Raw genomic sequence first — 21,402 nt, forward strand, 5'->3', positions numbered from 1 at the left:
CACAAAAAATATGTGAAATTGCTGGGGTTGCCTTGTATTCACGTAAAAGCAGTCGGTTTTGTCTTAACGTAAACAACTGGGAGAAAATCGGATGTGTATCCATATATTTGATCCGTGCAGAAAGTTACAGTAGCCTACTCTAATTAATAGCCTATACGTCTGTCCTTAATGTAATGAAAAAGAGAAAAACTCTTACTGTTCTTAACTGAATGACTTTTGTAGCTTAAATAAGAATCAAACTACTTTCCTTCTCTGATTTTACTCTTGACTGTTTACTTTCATTCAATAGGCTAAATGTTTGAGGATTTTGTGGTATTGAGAACTGTGAAATTTCCTTTTGGTATCGAATATTTGTATACCATATATCAAACTTTTTTCTGATTACAATATTTACCTAAATATTTTTACCATAATTGAGCAGCTCTGAATTCTACGAATCTCTGGAATCTTAAACAGGCTCTAAAAATAACCACTGTAATGCTGCCATGCAAAGACATGTAAAAAAACAAACAAACAAACAAACAAACAAACATTCACGAATACAGTAAGATCTGTCTTCCTCATAAAGTGCACTATGGCGAAAGAAGTTGTCTGCGGTTTGACCATTGTGGTGGAGCAAATGCAATCATAGGAACTGATCGATTTGGGGGAACAATGATGGAATGGAACTAGAGCTGTGACAAGATCAGGGATTTTCCTGTAATAATCAGCACGGTTCTTGGCATGTTTGCATTTTACACTATGTTATGTAAACGCAACATATTAAGAACCAGGTAAACGACTTTGAAACAGGATAACTTGTGTAAATCCAAGTAATTTTGTTTTGTGAATTATATGTAAATGTGAAATAGATTAATCAGGGCACCCAAGTAGTATTACATTTAAATCAATTTATAATCTCCCTATATCAAATCATCTGATAAGTATTTGTGTGGATACAACACCTTTAGAGATTGTGCATTTATTTAATAGATGGTCTCGGTGTTTCCTATCCAGCAGGTGGTGGCATTGCCATCCTTTTCCTCTTCAATCCAACTTTCAGCTTCCCTGCAACATCATAGACTTGTTCAAAGAGACGTTTATCCAAAGGGAAAAAATAAGTGGATTTTTTTTTTTTTTTTTTTTTAATGATGCACTATGATGAATCGGACTCAATGAGACCAGGAATGTGCATTAAGAAAATCAATTTTGATTTCTTGTTTACATAAATTTTAGTTTTTCTATTCTTATATGCAAATGTATCTCTAATAATAATATAGATCGTAAATTGTAGCTTTATTGTTATGGATTTAAGCTGGTAACTCAAGGGTTTAAATCTGCATAGGTTGATCCATTAGCACCATTTTGAGTAATGCCATTAAAGGAGAACTCCGGTGTGATTTTGACCTAAAGTGTATTGAATCATGATACCGAGTGTGAACGTACCTTGCATATCTCATCTCGTCTTGTCCACTGCTGTCCGAAATCTGGGGTCAGTTAGCCGATGCTCACAACAGGTTGTCAATGAAAGTCAATCGGGCATCGAAGGAGCCATGTAAATAAATCACTGTTTTACGCCATTTACGAGGCACAAAGTAGCTCCAGACTTCATTGGTAGACTTCCAAGGGCCCTGACATTTAAAACGAGACATTGAGAACTCAGAAAAAGCACCGGTAGTTTATTTACAAGTAGATTTATACAGACAGTAACTGCAAGAAGTTTAGCGGCCGCCGCCATCTTAAATGTAGTCACGATAAGTCGAGTGTCGAGCACCATGGAATTCATCAGGTTATCAACGTATCAGGTTGTAGTTTCCTTCCTGCTCGACACTCGACTGATGGCGGCGGCCGCTAAACTTCTTGCAGTTACTGTCTGTATAAATCTACTTGTAAATAAACTACCGGTGCTTTTTCTGAGTTCTCAATGTCTCGTTTTAAATGTCAGGGCCCTTGGAAGTCTACCAATGAAGTCTGGAGCTACTTTGTGCCTCGTAAATGGCGTAAAACAGTGATTTATTTACATGGCTCCTTCGATGCCCGATTGACTTTCATTGACAACCTGTTGTGAGCATCGGCTAACTGACCCCAGATTTCGGACAGCAGTGGACAAGACGAGATGAGATATGCAAGGTACGTTTACACTCGGTATCATGATTCAATACACTTTAGGTCAAAATCACACCGGAGTTCTCCTTTAAGTCTTAAGTGTTTTTTAAGGTGTCTTATATGTGATAAAAAATACAGAAAAAAAACAATAATAATATATTATAATAATATTGCAATTTAAATGTTTTAAATACGTTTTAACATTTTATTTATTCCTGTGATGCAAAGCTGAATTTTCATCATCATTACTCCAGTCTTCAGTGTCACACGATCCTTCAGAAATCATTCTAATATTCTAATTTAGTTCTCAAGAAACATTTCTTATTATAATAGTATATTCTTTTTTCAGGTCTCTTGAATATTTAGAAAGTTTAAAAGAACAGCATTTACTAGAAATATACATTTTCTAAAACAATATAAAATTCTTTACCGTCACTTTTGATCAATTAAAAGCTACCTGATTTCATGATGAAAACTTACCTGTGAGAACTTTAACGCTAAATACGTACCAATGAGTACATATCACTGGAAATATATTTCCAATAGAAATTAACACTAGAGGTGGTAAAACAGCGAGCGTTTGTAACCGTTTTCGTAGTTATGATTACAGTTCCATATGTTTCGCTTAGCTCAGCCACTACGGAATTGGACTTAGGATGCCGAATACTTGGGTATGAATCCCTGTGGAAAAACATGACTCAGGATGAAAGAGCTGAAAGATGAGAGAAAAAACAAGCAAAAAAAAAAAAAAAAAACAGCACACTTTTTACCACATATTATCGGATAGGTTTAGGTGTAGTGCAGATGGAACATTATTTTGAAACATCATAGTTATAGCGCCGTACAATGGACATTTTAAGTCAGTACTGCGGTGACAAAAAAAAAAAGTCACATAAAACGTACCATATGTACGATCATCTGTTCCACTAGATGGCGGGCCAGAGCATTGTCAAAGGATAATTTTAAAAAAAAGGAATTGATGAAAAAATGCAACTAGAATTGCCTGTGACAGACTGTTACAGTGTCTTTTGTAACTGGTAGTGAGCTGTTACTCCAGGTTGATATAGGGATCAATTTAATACCTTTGTAAGACCCTTCCATACATTTTAAGACCTCAAAGTTTTACCTGGTTACATAGGCAACACTTTAACTTCCATTTACTACATGTGATGCGATCTGGGAAAACCCATCGGATTTCGCGTTGGAACATTTTCAGGAAATTCGAAAAATAGGTTCAATGCCAACTTTGTGTCAAAATAAGAGTTTTCATTAAATTATTATTCTATAGCATCTTGTCTATCATCTCTGAAAATATCTTGGCAAAATTCACTTGTTTAGTGCAGAAAAATGGCGATTTATTGCAGCAAGCTCAAACTGGTTTTTTTTTTTCTTACTGTATGTTAAGAATGCGCTGCAGAGGTGCTTTCTCTGAACACCACAAAAACAGTTATGCTATCAAAATAAACCACGTAACATATTTAATAAAGGTGTATCAATGCACATTCTCCACCAGTCCTGTGTAAACTACGGCACGGAAAGTTTTAATTATTTATTTATTTATTAATATCGTAAGATGGCGGCGCTCAACAGAACAACGCAGTCTGAAGCAGAAGAGATGAAGAGATGAAGGATCGGATGATGAAGTTACTTAAGAGGAGGAGTCCGGTGAAAGTCTGTTATATGAAAATGTGCACGAACAGTTGCGCTGCGCTCGCTTTTCTAAATGTAAACTACAAAGTACACTATTTGTGCAATCTAAAGGGGTAATCAAAAGTTCAGAGACTACGCCCATGATAAAAAACGGATAGCACTCCTGACTTGACAGACAGCTCTTGTTAAACCCGCAAAGTGAAAGTAAAACCTGTCTCACTTTAAACCCGTTTTTCTCAAAATTCCATTCTGATAATCGTAGCTATCACCCAACTTTAGATCAAGCTATGGACAAAATAAAAACAGTTCAAAAGCCCTGGAAAGGGCTTGAACCCAGTTTTTGGTATCAAAGACTAGGTAAAAATTTGCAATTTGTTGGGTTTTCCTAGATCACATCACATTTATTGATTGTAAGATAGCACAACTAAACAGACTTAGTTTGTGATAACTCCTTATCATTGCAACATAATTCAGAAGAGTGGGAACGAAGCACAAGAGAATTCATGAGTGATTAACCCAATGTAAGGTTAATTAGAATAAGAAACCCGAAACAAGAATTAGACTAATAAAAAAATAAAAAAACTGACAAAACAAAATTTGAAGAGGGCCATGGGCCCGGGTCAGATATTATTGCTGTTGCCGACCACTGCTCTAGATCAATTCGTGGCCTAGAAAATTTAGTTAAAAGATTATGAAAACAAGCTTGATGTGATTATCATTGATGTATGCTGACGAGGTAAGATTTTGTGAAAAAGTGTTGCTGACTTTAACCACATTGACAAATTACTCCATGATTAATATAAATCTGGGGTGTTTCTATATCAAGTTCCCAATGACTAAGGGACAGCTAAGCAGGTTTGGTTGCCATGATGTCCCACTCCATGGTAACAGCCAGCAGATCTCTCTCCCCATCACTTAAAAGACAGTAATTACTTCCACACAGAATCGCCAGCCCTGTGCGCATCCGTCACACACAGAAGCGCCCCAAAGAATAAGGGGCACAATCAAGTGGCTCATATTGATGCTCAATATCTAAAGCTCGAACCCTCAGTGTAACAAAACTAAGATGTTCGTTATAGGTTGGCAAATTGATATTCAAGCGCATTCACCCCTCGCCAGTGTTTTCTTGCGCTGATCCATAATGCAACAGCACGAGGGCCTTGAAATGGAAATGACACTCATTGTGCTTTTGGGGTGGAGTGGCATCGTCCTATTAGGGGACGTGAATAGACGCAAGGTGTCCTCACTAAAGCCATCATCTTTATGATTAGCTTTACAATGGTTAAAAAACCTACTTGCTGTGTTCTCGTGGGTTAAACCACGCAGATCATCTTCACAGCTGTGGGTGTATGTCGCGCCAAAATTAGTGCTACGTCCTCTTTTTCTTAAGCAACATGCATAACGGTCTGCTCAAATGCAGAAGCAGCTTTGCACAATGTTCACGATGAGATAATTATCATAAAACTATTAATTGTGTTCCTGATGTCAGCCCCAGGAACATGCTCTAGGAGTCTAGAAAGTGCAGTACGTCTTGCACAAACTCCCAGCGTTAAGCTGATAATTGGTCATTATTTTAAACCGGAGGCTTCGATGCACCCTGCATTCCCTCCTACCGGTTACCTCCTGCCTAGTCGATGGCTCTTTCCTCTGTGATGTGTGCTGCTGCTTCCCAGTGAGCTGTGTTGTTTGTGGGTGGATGTGGGGCTTGAGTTGTGTGTAGTTCATCACTGTGTGTGTGTGCGCATGTGGGGGGAGGCTGTCTCACCTGTTCATCTCTTAGACTTTCTTTGTCAGTTCACTGTGAGGAGACGGTCAGGGAAGGAGACGGGAAGCTAAACTCTCAGGTCGTATAATATATTTTGTTGTTACTGTTGGATTTTGACTAATAACTGGACAGAAATGCAGAGTTGAGGCTTAGAATGAAGTGTTTAGGAAGGTTTTGATTGTGTTTGTACTGTATGTGGACATTTAGCATTGAGTTTGGACCAGTTGTTGTTCTTATATTGAGTACTGTTATGAATATTTATCTTTTTTACATGCGTAAAGCTTTGTTTAATGTTAATCTGTTTAACTGTAGCAGACATAAACAAACATGTGCAGCTGTGTATTGCGATATACAAATAATTAATAAGAAACCTCAGTCATTTTATATTACATTTAATATATAATCATTATATATTGCAACATTTAGACACTGCGATGTACAAATATAAATTAAAAATATTAATAAAAAAAAATTTCAATATAGGTCAGAATTACTTAGCCTAAGGCTGTGCTTTTTAATTAAATCTGTTGCGGAGTAAACAGAACCACTAATCTTCATATAATCAGCACAGAACAATCATGTGATATTGTTATCCATCTTTTTTATTGCCGTCTACTTTTTAGCTAATCAAACTTGTACTCTGGGTTTAAGTGCGTATTTTGGTACTAAACAAACCCACTTTACTAATTACATACCACTGCTAGAAATGACCCTGACAGTAATTAGTCTTGGTCGAGTGTCACTTCCTTATTCTGCCTGGAGAACAAGAACAGTTGTTTTTCTACAGAGAAGTGTTAAGTGCAGAGACACAATATTTTTAGTGCAGTTTTCAACGACTTTTTAAAGTAAACTTGTTTGTACTCCTACTGTAGTACAATATTGTAAACAGCGTAATATTATTATAACAAAATGCTTACCACCAATCAGTATCATTCCTTACCATGCGAGTTTTGTCTGGGTCAAATCCGTCTCTAAATGAGATAGACTAGTTAGGTTGCTATAATTAGTACAGGCAGTCACTTCTGAAGGGTCAGAAACCCTTATAATCTGCCCTGGACATCCCCGTGTGATAATCAGGACGTTCATGAGCTACGCAGAGCTTAATTTCCCTGAGTGCCTTTCACGTCATGATGACATGATGTCATCACCCGTGGACTCACAATGCACTTTTGTAGTTAACTGGCTTTGCTAGTGTTAACGCGATTTGGAAGGCAAATTGTCCTGGCGTAAACCCTAGGAAAATCTGTGCTAGGACAGGCGAAGTTAGCTTTCCACCTTCATAACAATGTTAATGACAAGTATGAACTCATGTCTGGCCGTCCTTTCTGAAAGGACCATCATACTGTATGTTGTTGAGGTTAGAGTAACCATAGGAATTTTAACTTAGTTAACAAAAAGGACAAACTTGGTAGGCCAGATTCACTAGTTGCTAATCGTGCTATCAGCAAACTAGTCTTTTTAAGAGAGTTGTGAAGTCTGGTGTTGATAATGAAATTTGATAATTTGTTGGAAGCACTGGCATGTGTTGAGTCAACTCAGATTATCTCCATTTTAAGGATTAGGTTTAAATCTTGGTCAATGGAGGTCAGTGTAACAAGCTTTCAGCAGTTTTAGAACTTAGCGCTAAAATGGTTAATCTGTGCTGACAGGCTACATTTTCAATCAACAGCCTCAGGGGGAACTTTAGAAAAAGAATTGTATTCTTCCAGCCACCATGGACACTTTTTTTCGACGGCATTTCAAGAGGAAGGAGGCAGGAGAAGCCATGCATGACGGGCACGTACCTGAATCCTGTCGACACAGGAGGCCAAGCATTGCAGTGCCAGCCAGCCGTGCCCGTCGGCGCTCAAGCGTAGGCCTTCCATCCACTGCGTTGACCCAGCGACGCCGATCCAGTGTCCAAATTCAGGCTTTACCTCGAATCACTTGCAGTCAACCGGTTCAAAAAAGCAGTGGTAGACGGCGATCAAGCACCACCACCCCGAAGGCCAATCCTCGCTTTGCGGTACGCCGGAAGAAGGTGGGCAAGCTCCGCAATATAGACACACACCTCCTAGGCCCGTCCATGCTGCTGGCCAGCTTGATTCAGATGACGGAAGAGGAGGAAGAGGATGAGGAAAGCCGAACTCCATTACCAGGCCAAGTAGAACTCAAGGGAGTCAGCACAAAGTTTAGGAGTCACTCGGATGTGCTTCTCTCAGAAGGCGACAGTGACAGCGAGGACTCCAGCGACCACTCAGAAGAGAGTCATCACTCGAGGCTGAGCAAGGAGTGCCTAGAGGAGGCAGATTTGTCAGACTGGGAGATCAAAGAGTCTGCGGTCTTGTGCCAGCAGGAGTGCCTTCCTCTGGCTGTGGTGGCAGAGCGTGTCCAGGCCCACCCGCTGATCCGAGTTCCCCGCTGCCTCCGGAGAAACTCGTCACATTATGGCCACGCGGAGCCGGGCCCGCACGTCCGCTACTGCCGCAGCAGCCAGAGGAGGCGTCGCCGACGGGTCTCCACCATCTCAAAAGCGGGAAGCCCTTGGCCAGGAAGAGGCCTGCCACTTCCTAACCGAAGAAGCTCTACCTGCTACAGGGGACATGCTAATTTCAGTCCTCTCCTGGGAGCTTATTACGATCCCAGCCTGGAGTCTTGGAGTGGATTCTTGTCGTATGTAAAACCTTTTCTGTTGTTGGGTCTAGTTTTAATGCTGTGCTTGCAAATTAGATGTAGGGTTTTATAAAAATTTAAGCTCAACAGTGCAAAGGTTGCATCAGAAAGCTTAGGAAGCTGACTTGTTGCCTTGCTGGTCTATCAGTCAATGACTTGCAAGCAGAATTTTTGTTCGAAGGTACCTTCTGAAACTTATTGTAGACTGACTTCTGAGGCAGGAGAAAGGTGTAATGATCTACATTAACGTATCTCAGTAGACAGAATGTGACAATAATAGAATTCAGATTGCTTTGGTTAGGGTTAGGATAAGGGTGCGTTGTTGCCTTCCTACATCAGGACACTCTCAGAAAAAGGTACAAAGCTGTACAAAGCTATCAGTGAGGCAGTACTCTAAGGTACAAAAGCTAAAAGGTGCATAATACCACCACATTACACCTAAATAAAAAAAACAACAACATATCTAAAGCAGGGGTACCCAAACTCGTCCTGGAGGGCTGGCGTCCTGCAGTTTAGCTTCAACTTGCCTCAACACACCTGTCTAGAAGTTTCTAGTATGCCTAGTAAGAGCTTGATTAGCTATTTCAGGTTTGTCTAATTGGGGTTGGAGCTAAACTCTGCAGGACACCGGCCCTCCAGGAGTGAGTTTGGGCACCCCTGACCTAAAGCATACATGTTAGTACATTTTGAAAGGGTACTACCAGTTTTCAGCTTTCGAACGCAGCCAAAGAAACTAATTATGACATAGACCAGGGGTAGGCAAGTTTGGTCCTAGAGAGCCGCTGTCCTGAGTTCAATCCTGAGAAAAAAAACTCACCTGGCTATATCATCAGTCATTTTGAAGACTTTAATTAGCTTGTTTAGGTGCGTTTGATTAGTTGATTAGGTTGGAGCTAAAATCTGCAGGACACCAGCTCTCAAGGAGTGAACTTGCCTACCCCTGACCTAGGCCAAGGTTCCTTGAGGCCTAGTGCCCTTTAGAGCTTAGCTTTAACCCTAATCAAAGACATCTGAGTAAGCTAATCAAGGTCTTCATAGTTACTAGAAAAATTACAGGTAGGTGATCAGGAGTTGAGCTAAACTCTGCTGGGCAGTGGCCCTCTTAAGCCGGATTTGAGGAACCCCGATCAAGGCTTTGCTTAGGTCAGGGGTTCCCAAACTCAGACCTGGAGGGCTGATGTCGTGCAAAGTTTAGCTCCAACCCCAATTAGACACACATGAACCATACTAGAAACTTCCCGGCAGGTGTGTTGAGGCAAGAGTTTGGGCACCCCTGACTTAGGTGCATAATGAGAGGCCAGTTTCTGTTAAAACTTGTGCTAACGTTGGTTTCATTCGGCTTGTAACATTACAATGCCAGAAACTACATCGCTCGAGGTCACCAAGTTGCTGCATCACGTCATTGTACAACTGCATTAAGCTGACCTCTACTCAACTTTGTTTCCACACTCTTATTAAAGATGAATGGTGTCCCTAAATAGTTTAGATTGTACTTGCAGAATCTATGCTTATGAAGTCAGCACTTTCAAGTCAATATCTTCAGTAATTTCTCAAGCGTTCAAACATTTAGATTGAATGCAAGAGCTGGCAGTTGTAATGCAGCTTTTCATTGCATTGACCTTCTCCATTCTCCGTCCCGTGGATACGAGCTCCATGGCGCTCGCTCATTAGCGCAGCTGCTACCATAGCGAGGTAATGTGACTCATCAACGTTACTGATCACCCAGTGGGCTTCTCATCAACAGGTTGCTAAGCTTCACTGATTCACTCTGTAGGGATTAGGACACAAAGGTCAGGGTGAGCAAGGTTTTGATTACAAAGGGATTACAAAAAACCCCACCCAAAGCTAAAGGTAATATTTACCTTTAGAAATGCATTTCCTGTTTACATTGCATAAACTATGTTCAAAACTTTCTTGTGTAGCCATACTTGCATCAGAGTTCGAGTATCAGGAGAGGCCACATCTGTTTCTGCACTTGTCTGTTGGTTTAGCATTTAGCATGAAAGTTGATGAACAGATAGCACACTCAAGAGTCATAGATGTGTACAATAAAATTACATTAATTCCAGCATATGTTCATTTTGTTTAGTATAAAATTCAGTGGCGCATCTTGCAAATTTGGTGAGCTAAATAACCTAGGCTAAACATTAAGTATGCACCGTGTAATGTGCTACTACAGAAAGCAGATTAAAAGCAGAAAAACCTATAGATTTCCAAGCCATTCTATGTAATTCTCTCTGTGGGTGGCTGGTGAAAATAGCCTTATTGATTGATATGGAATTAAACAGATGCAATTTAAAAAGACCTCCAAGGCATTCCTGGTGAAAATCTGTTTAAAATAAGATGCTTTCCTCTCAGGGAAAAATGTTCCTAATTTTATTTCTTTTGATCAGTGTTCTAATTGACTTAGGATATGACGGACATAGACAGTCTGTTTAACGTCACTTTCATTGATTTTGTCAGGAAAGCCATTGCCAAGGCTGGTGTGCAGGACAACGCTGCCCAATCCGGCAGCATAATACCCGCCAAATGTGAACCAAACAAAGAGATCTGCAGCACCGTGGATTGGACTGTAAGTTACTAATTTGTATTTTAACAAACAAGTTAGAATCCCAGTGGTCAGCATTCTCATTTATCTCAACGGCAGTTGGCAGTAAACTAGCATTCTCAACTTTTGATACAGTAATCCATTAATAATTAATAACTTCTATTTAACCTATTGGTTAATTGTCTTCCATAGGAAAATGCACAGTTTGGTCAGCATGTGTGGTTTGAGACCAGTCCGTCTGGAGATTTCTGTTACGTTGGAGAATCGTATTGCTTTGCAAAGTCACTGGTAAATGACCCATATTTTGATTCTTAAAGCAATCAACAGTAGTTTATAGTTGCATGCCTCTTTTTTAAAAATCCCTGCACGAGAGCTCCCTCTACTGGTCAGATATTATACACAGATTCAAGATGCCAATTGTTTAATTTTTTCTCAGCAAAAATCTCTTCCTCGCCACAAATGTGCATCCTGCAAAATAGCTGTTCACACTGTATGCATGGATCAGCTGGAAAAGGTTAGACGATTGCTGTAAAGCTGAAAAATGTTTTAAAAATTAGGATGTATTGACTGTTTTACCTCAACAAATGAAATTTACTCTTCCCTTATAGATAAACTTTAGGTGTAAGCCATCTTTTAAAGATCCAGGGATGAGAAATGTCCGAGAGGTAAGACGTTTTGTCCCTTAAAATGAGCTTTATAAGTTAGGTTTGTAAAATAACTGAGCTGGTTTGTGTTTCAGACTCCAAACATGAGACATCACTGGGTCCATAGGAGACGGCAAGATGGAAAATGCCGGCAATGTGGAAAGGTCAGTGCAAGACTCATAAAATATGGAACGTGTAATCATCCAGAAAGTATTTATGGCCTAATTTCACTTTTTTCCTCAGGGTTTTCAGCAGAAATTCTCCTTCCACAGTAAAGATATCGTGGCCATCAGCTGCTCATGGTGTAAGCAAGCAGTAAGTGATGAACATTTCAGAAATTAGTTTTTTAAAATGGTTGCAGTTCAAAACTTTGTGGTCAGAAAGTTAAAAATTAATGTTTGTATTCAGCAAGGGTGCATTAAATTGATCAAAAGGTGACAGTTCAGACTTTTTCTTTGTTACCAAACACTCTACTTCGAAAAGCCCAACTGTTTTCAACACTGATAATAAAAATTATTTCTTGAACAGCGATTTAGCTTATTAGAATGATTCTAAATGTGACAAAATTCAGTTTTGCAATCTCAGGAATAAATTGCATTTTAAAATGTATTCAAATAGAAAACAGCTATTTTAAATTGCAATAATAATCTCAATGCACTTTGCTATGCGTCTTACAGTATCACAACAAGGTGACCTGCTTCATGCTGCAGAAAATCGATGAGACATGTTCCCTCGGAGCTCATGCGGCTGTGATCATCCCTCCAACCTGGATCATCAGAGTCCGCAGACAGCAGGTACCATCTGACCTGAAGAAAACAGGGTTTCTATTATTATATTTACTGTATTTTTTATTAATTAAAAAAAATCATATCAACCTAAAAACCTTTAAATGTTATATGCAGTTGAGGTCAAAAGTTTACATACACCTTGCAGAATCTGCAAAATGTTAATTTTACCAAAATAAGAGAGATCATACATAATGATGCTTCTGAAGGGCAGTACTAACTGAAAAAAAAGAAGAAAAAAAAAGAAAAAAAGTACAAATCTTCATTCTGTTCAATAGTTTACACCCCCAGTCTCTTAATGCATTGTTTTTCCTTCTGAAGCATCAGTAATAGTAACATATTAGTCCTTCATTTTGACCTCAACTGTATGTGTATCTTCCAAAAAAACTTCTAAAGTACTAATGGAGATATAATTTTACAATGCATCACCTGACAAAGACATCTTTGTGTTTTATGGTTTGGACTTATTGAGCTAATGAGCTCAAAAGTAAACACTGTAATGAGTATGTCTATAAAGATGCCTATAAACTGTCCATATTATACAGGCATCATTGAAGAGCAGTAAACGAAAGAAGAAAACATCTCTGAAGGCCAAACCCTGCAAGAAAACCGAGGTAGCAAACACCTCTAAACCTTTGCACTTTCGTGAATTATAGTCATATGCTTTTATATACCACAAGGCTTCAATATTTAATTCTCTTCAGGATGGCAAATGGAAGCACTTTGTCGTAAGACCGATTCCTTCACAGCTTATGAAGCCTCTGCTGGTCTTTGTCAATCCGAAGAGTGGCGGAAACCAGGTCAGAAGCGACACTCAACATTCCTAGTGCATAGAAACGTTATTTTACAACCACATAATAGCACTTCTTCATCTTTTCTATAAAGGGAACGAAAATCATCCGCTCTTTCATGTGGTACCTGAACCCCCGGCAGGTGTTCGACCTCACTCAGGGAGGTCCGAGAGAGGGGTAAGAGGTGATAGATCATACTTTTTTTCTTTCTTCGCTTTGAGCGTGTTCTTTTATGCTTTCTCTTCCTCTTTTTAAGGTTAGAAATGTACAGCAAAGTGCCCAACCTGCGTATACTTGTTTGTGGTGGAGACGGAACGGTTAGTCAAATTTCTGTACTCTTATCTTGATAAAACCGGATGGTGTGTAATATAATTTCTGCTCATACTGTTTCAGTATGTGCACATTATGCAAATTTTACAATGTGCTTGACATGCTCGGCGGGTACCTTATTTGACAAAGTTAAATTTAAATGCATTAGGCATCACACCCTGACTGATCCAAGCCAATATCTCAGTTATTGCCTAGATTGATTCATCTGTCGAATTTAAATTAATATCACCATCCTGACCCAAGGTCAGGAAGCTCATGGGGTCCATCACCTGATTTACATGCTCTGTTTGGACAGGTTGGCTGGATTCTCTCGGTGCTGGATGAGCTCCAGTTGAACCCTCAACCCGCCGTGGCCGTGCTTCCCCTCGGGACAGGAAACGACCTGGCCAGGACTCTCAACTGGGGCGGGGTACGAACTTGAATACTCTTGGTTGTAATGTTCTCATAAACATCTTGGCCTCCTGTATTTTAAAATAACCACAAGTTTTGTTTTACAGCATTAGGTCACTTTTTCTGTGTAAAAGTGGTTTCTGGTACATTCTTAGCTCCAGAACAAGAGAAAATGGCCCCACTATCTGAGTTCTTCATTGTTTTCTGTATATTTGTGGACTTCCAGGGCTATACAGATGAACCGGTGTCCAAGATCTTGTCCCATGTAGAAGATGGCAACATAGTCCAGCTGGACCGATGGAACCTGAGCGTGGAGCCCAATTTAGAAGCTAGCGAGGAGGAGAAAGACGAACATCAGACAGACAAGGTCAGCTGACACCAGTAGAGGGCGGTAGACTTTAGCAGAAGAGCACCATCCTTCTTGCTTCACTACAAGTCAGGCATGAATGAGGGTGTAAAGAGTTTTTATAAACTCTTTTGTGTTAAAAATGAATGGTAACAGCGAGCTAATGACCACTCCGTGTCTATTTCAGCTTCCCATTGACGTCTTCAACAATTATTTCAGCCTCGGATTTGATGCACACGTGACCTTGGAGTTTCACGAATCCCGAGGTGTGCTCACTCACTCGTGTAATTTGAATTTGGCTTGTGAAATGAAAGTTTGCATACTGTAAAATCTGTGGTTTGTGAAAGGATTCAAATTTCTGAGACGTTGTTTTGTTTCCTCAGAGGCTAAACCAGAACGGTTCAACAGCCGACTTCGCAATAAGATGTTTTATGCAGGGGTGAGTGTCTATCCAATAAACTCATGTAATGTTAGATATTTTAGTGTATTCTTTGTCAAATATGTGCTCAAATACATGTGCTCCTCTGCAGACAGCCTTCTCAGACTTCCTGATGGGCAGCTCCAAAGATCTGTCCAAACACATCAGGGTTGTGGTATGTTAAGTTGTATACACTTATATACAATATATGTATATAATACGACTAGGAGTATTTGAAACTGAAAATATAACACTGTTCCCTCGTATGCTTTTTCTTATTTCCTGTGCAGTGTGATGGTACTGATCTAACTAGTAAAGTGCAGGATATGAAACTGCAGTGCCTCCTGTTCCTCAACATCCCCAGGTAAACTGACCTGAAACGGAACTCTGCAAACCAAATGTCTTATGTAACTACCGTATAAGAGAACCTATGAACATCCTTGTATTAATGTGTTATTTGATATACAGTAGATCCTCTTTAATTTGATATACTGAAATTTAAGAAGAAAAAAGAAACTTCATCCTAGTGACATCAAATTCCATGTCATCAAACCATGACAAGAAACTTGGACTGAAAACCTCGTGATTAAAATAGATTCGATGTTCCAAATTCCGTTTATTCCAGGATGAAGTATAATCTAGACATGAGAAAGTAGTCTAGAGTTCATTAAAATGAGATTATACTGACTGAGCTGGGCATTATGTTCTGTAGATATTGCGCTGGTACAATGCCATGGGGGAACCCAAGTGAGCACAATGACTTTGGGCCACAGAAACATGATGACGGGCTCATTGAGGTCATTGGCTTCACCATGACCTCTCTGGTGAGTTTGGCTAGGGTTCCTTCCTGGATTTGTTCTACATTTACCCTTGAATCCATCCTAATGTTGCTGCTCTCTTTCTACAGGCGACGCTGCAGGTTGGAGGACATGGCGAGAGGCTTCATCAGTGTCAGGACGTGACCCTGACCACCTTTAAGCCCATTCCTGTGCAGGTGGATGGGGAACCTTGTAGACTGGCTCCATCCGTCATACGTATCACCCTCAGGAACCAGGCCAACATGCTGCAGAAGACCAAGAGAAGAATCTCTCTACCACAACTGTATGAGTCAGTACCTGTCTGTCTGTCTGTCTGACTGTCTGTCTAATCTATCTATCTATTTCTCTATGCGTCTGTCCGTCTATCCATCTATCCGTCTATTATTCTATCTATCCGATAGATTTCTATCCATCTGTCTGTCTGTCCATCCATTATCCATCTGTCTGTCTGTCTATCCATCTATTCATCATTGTCTTTTCATCCGCCCAACCATCCTTCTGTCTGTCCGTCCATCCATCGATACATCCACCAATCTATCCATTGATCCATCTATCTATAGATATCATTAGATATCTATCTATTCATCCGTGTCTGTCTCTCTGTCATTCAGTCATCTATATATCTATTCATCTATGTCCGTTCATCGATCCATCCATCTATCCATCTGTCCGTTCATCCATTCATCGATCTCCGTCCATCCATCCATCCCTGTCTATCTAACTATTCCTCCATCTATCTGTTCATCCATCCATCCATCTATCCATCTGTCCATACATCCATCCATCTTTATGTCCATCTGTCAGTCCATTTGTCCATCCATCTATCTGTTTGTCCGTCTGCTCAGCAATCCTTACGTTTGTCTGTCTCTCTTATTCTATCTATCTATCTATCTATCTATCTATCTATCTATCTATCTATCTATCTATCTATCTATCTATCTATCCGTCTGTCTGTCCGTCCGTCCATCCATCCATCTAGCTGTCAATCGTCCATCAATCCGTCAGTCCTTCAGTCTATCTATCTATCAGTCTTTCTGTCTATCTATCAGTCTGTCTGTTTTTTATCATCTCAGTCTATTCATCCCTCCATCCCTCCTTCCATCCATCATGCTGTCTGTCCATCATCCCTCTGTCTATTTATCTATCTGTCCATCCATTCGTCATCTATCTATCTATCTGCATTCAAACCTAGAGGAACTCTGACAGTTTTTTTTCTCCTCACGGATGTAGTCAGCAGCCCATCACAGAGAAAGTGCAGATCCAGGTGAACCGTATCAGCATGCGTGATTACGAAGCTCTTCATTATGATAAAGAGCAGCTCAGGGAGGCCTGTGAGTATCTCTTCTCTTCATCCTCTCTCTTTTTCACAGCTCTGAGAACCTACTCACGCACTCCCAGCAAAGCTTCAGCTTTTCAAACACGACTTGATTTGAACCGATTCTAACCTGTGTTTTCTCTTTTCTTTCACCTTCTCAGCGATTCCTATGGGGATAATTACAGTTCCCGGAAACAGTGATTTGGAGACTTGTCGGCTGCATATCGAGAAGCTACATGAGGTGCTTTTCAGCTTTTTGAATGCTGGTTAGAAATGTGCCAACAGGCCGATTTGGCTACAACCTCTTTCCTCGTTTACAAAGGTTAAGGGGAGGATCTGAAGTGTCAAAGTCTGGCTTGACGTCAACATAAAAACAAAACTGACAATTTGTCGTCTTAAAGGGATAGTCTCCCCAAAAAATTAAAATTTAGTCATTAAATTACTTGTCGTTCTAAATCCGTAAGATCTTCGTTCATCTTCCGAGAGCTTTCCGACCCTTGCATAGACAGCAACACAACTGACAAGTTCAAGACCCATAAAGGTAGTAAGGACATCATTAAAATAGAAGTTCAACCTTAATTTAATGAAGCTTTAATGAATGGTCTTATTGTGAATGATTCATCTGTGCATGTTACTCCCAAAAAGGTTTGTCTTTGTAACAATTCTTCAAAATACAATAACTTGCTCCACCTCTAAAACAACTTTCCCTTTCCACTGACATCATCAAGACCTTTTATTTTCAACTCCGCCCATTTAGCATGAAACTTAGATAGTACTTAGATTGTAAAAGGTGACTTTTACTAAGTAATTCTTGGCTAAATAAGAATACTTCTCAGTTAATGCTACTTCTTGAAAATAAAAGAAATGTTTCATTTAATTTACCTCGAAATCAGTTTCCTGTGGTGACATTAACACGTCTCTGAAACACAAATGATGTATTTTACTTTTAAGAGTCACTTTCCATTATAATTAGCACTATTCATGCCAGACATTTGATATTGAGCATGTGACAGCCATTGCACGTTGACTTCCTGTTCAATTACAGTCAGAAAAACACATTGTGACTAATTGAACTCACACAGTGAGGCCGTTTTGGACAGGAGCCATTTTTCACTTGCACTTTCTCAGTGTATTTTTTCCTCTCTGTCTCTCTCTCTCTCTTTAGGAGGGGGATGGTGTGAATACAGACGCACTGCACATGCCAAAGCTTTCACCAAAATGGTGCTTCCTGGACTGTAAGTAGAGAATTTCCAAGTTTATTTAGGAAGAATAACATAGAATTTGTCTAAAAAAAAAATAGTGTTGTAATTATATATACTCAACTTAGGCCTTCTATGTTGAATCATTTTTGTGAGATTCATCGCTCTTGACATTTTTAAAACTTTCAAGCGTGATGTTTGCAAACCCCATAATCGCATTTTTCCATCTTTGGATTGTTTACAGCTACTACAGCAGACCGTTTCTACAGAATAGACCGCGGTCAGGTACCTACAATAGAAAACGTGGACGTTTTACATCTGTGTTACATTTCACACTGTGCCGTTTTACCCTACAGCATTGCATATCTCTGCAGGAGCATCTAAACTATGTGACGGAGATCTCTCAGGATGAGCTTTTCATCTTGGACCCGGAGCTGGTCACCAAGGAGACGGTGGGCACGTCGCCCGGAATGCCGGGGGCGATGGAAACTGTGGGGGGATGTTCGAACAGCACAGACCAGTTTGCTTTTCCTGCCTGTTCTGCCGGGCCTTCTCCACTGTGCAGGTAGATTGAAACTAGTCACTTCAGATGACAAAATGTGTGGTTCAACTGTGTCAACTCGTGTTGTTAGAGCGGCAAACAGCTTTTGCACAGCCTCAAGGTGCAATTTTGTCACTTTTTACTTTGGCAGATCAGTTTAACACCGTCGACTGGCAGAGTACGTGCGTAGGTAGATTTAGCTTTGCCTGTGGGCATGAAATTTCTGAGAATGTCCCCAGAAAAAAAAACAGCTGAGGTGCACAAAACCCTTATTACTCATTATTATTAATTTCTTACTAATTTAGCCAAAAAGAGATGTAGGTTTAGCATGAAATTTTCTTTTATTAAGCACAACAGATGTGAATGCACTTGCAAAAAAGAACCAGAAAGTACCATGGTAATATTATGATGTTGTTTTTTGGACTTATAATATTGAAAAAGGATGGTTTATGAATATGCAAATTTTCCAGGACCACGATATTACCATCCGATGCCATTACTATGGTCCTATCACAGTACTTTTTTGTAATAATAAACAATAATATAACATGTAGTAGGGTTTAAATGTCTGAAACCACTAAATATATATATATATATATATATATATATATATATATATGGGTTCTTTTCTAATTTAATAGATGTCATTACAAAAATTTAACAAATTTCATTACAAATTATTTTAATGTACAGGTATAGTTTTTTTTTATTAGAAATAAAGTTAATATTACTACAAAAATGTTATAAATATACATTTAGAATCAAATTAATTATTGTATTAAACATTAAAATATAATATACTAAAATGTTTTATTATATCCATTTTTTAAATTATTTATTTTGTATATAAAATATATTACCATAATTTGAGTAAAAGTTGAACTGACATTATATAATTTAGATTATTTTATATTATATTATATTTTAATTGTGTTAATATTAATACAATAAACTATTATAAATATACAAATTAATAATTATAATTAATTGTTTTATTTATTTAAATATTAAAATATATTTTATTATATCTATTTTATATTATATATAATATAAAATAGATATAATAAAATATTGTAATATATTATATTTTATTGTTTAGTATAATAATTCATTTGATTCTAAATTATATATATATAAATATATAATTTTATTGTAGTAATATTAACTATTTCTAATAATATATATATATATATATATATATATATATATATATATATATATATTTTAGAAATAAAGTTAATATTACTACAATAAAATTATATATATGTATGTATGTATATATATATATATATATATATATATATATATATATATATATATATATATATATATATATATACATACATATAAAATTTTGAATCAAAAGAATTATTGTACTAAACAATAAAATATAATATATTACAATATTTTATTATATCTATTTTTTATATTATGCATTTTGTATATTAAATATATTAGCATAATTTGAGTAAAAGTTGAATTGGCATTACATAATTTAGATTATTTTATATTATATATGATAATTATACAAATTAGTAAAATTATTGAAATATTAAAATATATTTTATATTATATCTATTTTAGTAGAAATTAAGTTATTATTAATATTAAAATATTTGATTAAATCTTTTTTTTAGATTATGCAGTTTGTATAAAAAACATATTAGCATAATTTGAACTGGCATTTTATATTATATATATATATATATATATATATATATATATATATATAAAATTTTTATTATTTTATATTTTATATTATATTATTAAATGTGTTAATACTAATACAATAAACTATTATAAATATACAAATTAATGATAAACATTGTTTTAAATAATTTAAATAATACAAATTGTATTAAATCTATTTTATAAGATGTATTTTATAAGTACAATATTATTAGCACAGCAACTGTAACACTTTATTCATTGTTAACATCTAAAAGTTTAATACGCAAAAATAAAAATACAAAAATAAAGTAACTATAAAATAGTGGTAATAAATTCACATTTGACCATATCTATTTGATGTTATTATATCCATTTTATGTTATGCATTTTAGATGTAAATAAATACATATACAATAAATAATATTACATTAAAATACATACCTATTAATACTAGCATAATAATCTGAGTAAAAAAATCAACTAAAATGCATTTTCAGAATGTTTCAATACATAGTATGTCCCAAATACACGCATATATAGTGAAGCATATCTAAATGTGTAATACTAGACCAAATGCGTTCCTTCCGGTTTGAAAAAAGAAAAGAAGACAGTTGCTCTTCAGCTCTAGTCTATTCCCTCAGGGGAAGTCTTTTAGTCTGTGTATTTGCGCGCACGTCTGATGGCGAGACAGAGCGAGTGAGAGACAGCGACATTTTTGTGCCAAAGTCTCCTGTGAGCGAGCACAAATCTGTGTTCCTCAAATGTGAGTCCATCCAGGACTAGGGCTGCAACGATTCGTCGACGTTGTCGACAAAAATCGATAATAGAAATAGTCGACAATGAATTTCATTGTCGATGTTGTCGCCAGACAACCGAGTGAGGCATCTTTCTGCCGAGAGTCGCACATACGCAGCTTCTATGCTGAGCGATAACATACAGAAATGGCGGCGTCCAACGCAGCAGCTGCGCGTACCAAAACACGCCCGTTTCACACATACTCCGTCTGCAGTGCGTTTTTTCCCCACACCCATGTTAACGGATTAGAACGTTCACAATGTACGGACTGCAAACGCGTTCTGTGTGAAAGCAAAACGAGTCTGTGCTTCTTCTGCACCGCATACGTAACGCACACGGACTGTAGACGCACTGCAGACTGAGTATGTATGAAACAGGCGTAAAGTTCGGGAGCATTTTAGCCTGCTACGGCGAATTAAAATATTACCTGCATGGTTTGTAAAGCAGTCCTTGCGCATCACGGCAGCACCTCTGTGATGCACGAACATTTAAAGAGAAAGCACGTCGGACAGTTGAATGAAACGGAGTTTGGCTGGCCTCGGTAAGATTTAAATAACATGGAAGCCAATACGTTTTGTTTTGGATATACATTTTTGTTTACTGTTTTATTGCTGCTGATGGTTTACAGGAAGAAAATGTTTACTTGATTTTAATTTATT

General features: G+C 37.9%; 1 protein-coding gene across 2 annotated transcripts; it reads left to right on the forward strand.

The window, feature by feature from the left end:
- Positions 1–5,369: 5,369 nt before the first annotated feature.
- dgkzb (diacylglycerol kinase, zeta b) lies at positions 5,370–18,788 on the forward strand. Of its 2 annotated transcripts, none has more exons than XM_073832092.1 (26): positions 5,370–5,579; positions 7,170–8,152; positions 10,616–10,724; positions 10,893–10,988; positions 11,137–11,214; positions 11,309–11,365; positions 11,440–11,508; positions 11,588–11,659; positions 12,022–12,138; positions 12,675–12,743; positions 12,834–12,929; positions 13,015–13,097; positions 13,177–13,237; positions 13,546–13,659; positions 13,867–14,007; positions 14,174–14,252; positions 14,370–14,425; positions 14,517–14,579; positions 14,695–14,768; positions 15,117–15,228; positions 15,312–15,505; positions 16,453–16,553; positions 16,699–16,778; positions 17,703–17,772; positions 17,981–18,021; positions 18,111–18,788. In XM_073832092.1, exons 2-26 carry the CDS (start codon positions 7,215–7,217, stop codon positions 18,303–18,305), a joined length of 3,165 nt encoding a protein of 1,054 aa, XP_073688193.1. In that variant the 5' UTR covers positions 5,370–5,579; positions 7,170–7,214; the 3' UTR covers positions 18,306–18,788. The 2 variants fall into 2 exon arrangements, with proteins under 2 accessions (XP_073688193.1, XP_073688192.1); XM_073832091.1 differs by having other exon boundaries at positions 5,371–5,579; positions 15,312–15,511; positions 18,111–18,786.
- The last annotated feature ends 2,614 nt before the right edge of the window (positions 18,789–21,402 follow it).

Source organism: Garra rufa, chromosome 25 (genome assembly GCF_049309525.1).
Source record: "Garra rufa chromosome 25, GarRuf1.0, whole genome shotgun sequence".
NCBI classification, from domain to species: Eukaryota; Metazoa; Chordata; class Actinopteri; order Cypriniformes; family Cyprinidae; genus Garra; species Garra rufa.

Coding starts and splice junctions, on each gene's coding strand:
- dgkzb (XM_073832091.1), top strand. CDS start 7,215: ATGGACACTTTTTTTCGACGGCATTTCAAGAGGAAGGAGGCAGGAGAA. Junction 11,366..11,439: donor GGATGAGAAATGTCCGAGAG/GTAAGACGTTTT, acceptor TTTGTGTTTCAG/ACTCCAAACATGAGACATCA. Junction 14,008..14,173: donor ACGAACATCAGACAGACAAG/GTCAGCTGACAC, acceptor TGTCTATTTCAG/CTTCCCATTGACGTCTTCAA.